General features: G+C 51.2%; 1 protein-coding gene across 1 annotated transcript; it reads left to right on the plus strand.

Moving 5' to 3' along the window:
• Window positions 1–361: 361 nt before the first annotated feature.
• LOC120958581 (cytochrome P450 4C1-like) lies at window positions 362–2,914 on the plus strand. Its single transcript, XM_040381485.2, has 8 exons — window positions 362–698; window positions 762–959; window positions 1,055–1,252; window positions 1,353–1,425; window positions 1,506–1,632; window positions 1,747–1,929; window positions 2,048–2,352; window positions 2,449–2,914. Exons 1-8 carry the CDS (start codon window positions 518–520, stop codon window positions 2,720–2,722), a joined length of 1,539 nt encoding a protein of 512 aa, XP_040237419.2. The 5' UTR covers window positions 362–517; the 3' UTR covers window positions 2,723–2,914.
• Window positions 2,915–3,668: the final 754 nt, after the last annotated feature.

Raw genomic sequence — 3,668 nt, forward strand, 5'->3', positions numbered from 1 at the left:
ATAAACTAGTTTAATTTTCAATATTATTGTCTATTCAATTGAAATAGTGACATATTGCAACACTATGAATTACCTTGAATGAACTCTGAGACTTACACTTTCAAAATCAGTATTTAATCTTCTAATGTTCACCCATAGACCATCGTGCTCTGCCCTTTATCGGGCTCAATTGGTGTGTGGTGTGCAAGCAAGTGTCTTTAAATTTGGGTTATCTCCTCAGTCTGCCCGCGCAACAACCATGCGGGCGACGGAACGCTCCGGAAACAAATGATAAGCACAACAGGCACAAGAAGATGAACTAGTTATCAAACTGTTAGCCTGAGCATCTGAGACACGCTGATGGGAAATATCTTTACAGCTCGCTCACTGCCCATCGGCTCAGTCGGTTGCGAGCCTTGGGACTGTAGGCACTTTTGGGCCACTTATCTCTCGGCAGCTGTTGTTTCGGTGAATTAGTAATAGGCAGATAATAGACATTATTGTACGTTCCCGAAAAGCTGGTGATCTCGCACACGGAATGTTGACGGGCGAAACGGTACTGCTCGTCCAGATCGCTCTGGTGGTGATCGCTCTGGTACCGCTTGCAAAATGGTTCAAGAAGCGGCTCAACTTGCACGATGTGATCAACAAAATTCCCGGCCCCAAGGCGTACCCGATCATCGGAACGATGTACACCTTCGTTGGGAAGAAGTCGGAAGGTACGGTGGTTGCTTTCGGTTCGTTTGAGGTCACTTAAAAACGCTCTGCTTGCTACACTTCAGAAATCTTCTACATCATTGACAAACGCACCCGTGACTACCCGGAGATTCATCGCATTTGGAACGGGTTCGTGCCGGAGGTGCGCATCAACAAGGCGGAGTACGTGGAGAAGCTGCTCTCCTCCAGCCGGAACATTGAAAAGTCGATGACGTACAAATTCACCCGGGACTGGCTCGGTCAGGGTTTGTTAACGTCAAAAGGTTAGTATCTTTGCCAATGCAATAAATCCGAAGAGAGAGAAATAGAGAGGAAAAAAAATGGAGAAAAAAGTACAGATATTTTCTCAATCTGCCAGATGATCGATGGTTTCAGCACCGGCGGCTCATAACGCCCACCTTTCACTTCAACATCCTGGACGGCTTCTGCGAGGTGTTTGCCGAGCATGGGGCACTGCTGGTGGAGAAGCTGGCGGCAGCCCGGGCCGCCACCAGTGCCAGCCAGCCGATCAACGTGTACCCGTTCATGACGAAGGCAGCGCTGGATATCATCTGCGGTGAGTTGTGTGGAATAGAGTCGAGAGTCGGCGAGGTGTGATGAAGCTACTTACGCGTCATGTTATTTGTTGTTATTTTTCCCGTTGTGCCCGGGCTCAGAGACGGCCATGGGTGTGAAGGTGAACGCACAGACCAGTGGCATGGATAATCCGTACGTTGCGGCAGTGTACGAGTAAGTGTGTGTGTGTGTGTGGCCCGGTGTTTGTGTGAGAACTAAGATTAATGTACCGGATTTCGTTACCTCTCGAGCAGCTTGAGCAGTCTGATACAGTACCGTCTGCTGCGGCCCTGGCTTCATACGAACTTTGTCTGGAACAGGACGGCGGAGGGTAAGCGGTACCACGAGGTGCTGGCAATCGTGCACGGATACGCTCACAAGGTACCACCGAAGCACCGGAGACGTTGATGAAGTAGCTCTGTGTGTGTGTGTGCTCTGGAATCTGTAACTAAAAACTCATTAAATGATGCAAATCACAACTGACCCATTTTGTAGGTGATACGGGAGCGCCGGGAAGAGCGCAAGCAGCTCCGCACGCAGGGAAAGGATGGAATGGCGCAGGACGGTGAGCGGAAGCGACGACTCGCCTTTCTCGACATGCTGCTGGAGAGCAACGAGCAGAACAATCTGCTGACCGACAACGACGTACGGGAGGAGGTGGACACGTTTATGTTTGAGGTGAGTGACAATGCGCCAACGGCCGTACCTGTGCGACCAGCAACGCCATGCCCGGAGTTGATTAGCGCCAGCTCCCTCCTGCGTGTTTCTTTATGCGCGTGCTATTGCTATTTTCCAGGGACACGATACGACCACCGCCGGCATGTGCTGGGCACTGTTTCTGCTCGCACTGCATCCGGACATTCAGCATCAAGTTGACCAGGAAATTGATTCGATCTTTGGCGGTTCGGACCGTGCCCCGACGATGCGGGACCTGAACGAGATGAAGCTGCTCGAGCGCTGCCTGAAGGAAACGCTGCGCCTCTACCCGTCCGTGTCGTTCTTTGGCCGCACGCTAAGCGAAGACATACAGTTCGGGCACTATCACGTCCCGGCCGGCACGGTCGTCGGTGTGCATGCGTACCACGTCCATCGGGACGAACGGTAAGTTGGTGGTTGGTCTGAATGGAAGTTTTTTTTGTTGTTTGGACTGTGGCGTGGGATGTGTCTCATGCGTTCGAATTCCGCTTCGATTCGTAGGTTCTTTCCCGATGCGGAAAAATTCGACCCGGACCGGTTCCTGCCGGAGCGCACGGAAAACCGACACCCGTACGCGTACATTCCGTTCAGTGCGGGGCCGAGAAACTGCATCGGGCAGAAGTTTGCCCTGCTCGAGGAGAAGAGTGTGGTGTCGTCGATTTTGCGCCGGTTCACCGTCAGATCGGCAAAGACGCGAAAGGAGCAGCTGATACAGCACGAGCTCATCACCCGACCGAAGGATGGCATTTTGCTGTACTTTGAGCCAAGGAGCTAGGGGTGAAGATGCGGTGTTACTTGGTTCGCTGGTGTTTGATGACGACTGGTTGTGAACGTGAAATGTCCCTTTTGTGGGATAGTATGGCTTATAGCGAGTGATTTCAAACGATGTAGGGGAAGTTTGAATGTCCGAGAAATCGATAAAATGCTATTGAAGCTGAATAAACGGTTTGGTTAGTGCTAATGAGAATACGTATGCTCTACCTTTTTTTTCTTAAGACTGCAGGACTCAGTCACTAGGCAAGAATCGATTAATCATTTCTTCACTAACTACGGGAAATGTAATATCCCTCCTGACGGCCACCTACTGTATGCAGACGACGCGAAGCTGTTCCTGCCTATCCGCGACCGGTCAGACCAACTCCGCCTTCAAGCCACTCTAAGTGCCTTCCAGTCATGGTGCTCTTTGAATGGTCTTGAATTGTGCGTCGAGAAGTGTGTTGTCGTTACGTTTGCGAGAAAGCGGTGCCCCTTAGTGTATGACTATGCGTTAAATGGATCTACCATTGGTCGCAAAAGCTGTGTCACGGATCTAGGAGTGCTCCTTGACGAAAAGTTGAGCTTCCACGACCAGCTAGAGCACGTTGTCACTAAGGGTAACCAATTGATCGGCTTACTAAAACAAATAGCACGAGACATCACTGACCCGATTTGCATCAAGACGCTATACTGTGCTTTGGTGCGACCAGTGTTAGAATACGCTTCTGTAGTATGGTGGCCTACAGCTGCTCGTCCCCTAGCTCGTTTAGAGTCGATCCAGCGCAAATTCACGCGGTTCGCTTTGCGCTCCTGGAGTGTCCAACTTGACTATGAGGGACGCTGTGCGTTGCTTGGCATCGAGACGCTGAAGCAGCGGAACTGCAACGCTCAGAGGCTGTTTGTCGCGGGACTTCTTGACAATCGGATCGACTCGCCCGCGCTTCTTTCGAGGCTCAACATGTATG

Source organism: Anopheles coluzzii, chromosome 3 (genome assembly GCF_943734685.1).
Source record: "Anopheles coluzzii chromosome 3, AcolN3, whole genome shotgun sequence".
Taxonomy (NCBI): domain Eukaryota; kingdom Metazoa; phylum Arthropoda; class Insecta; order Diptera; family Culicidae; genus Anopheles; species Anopheles coluzzii.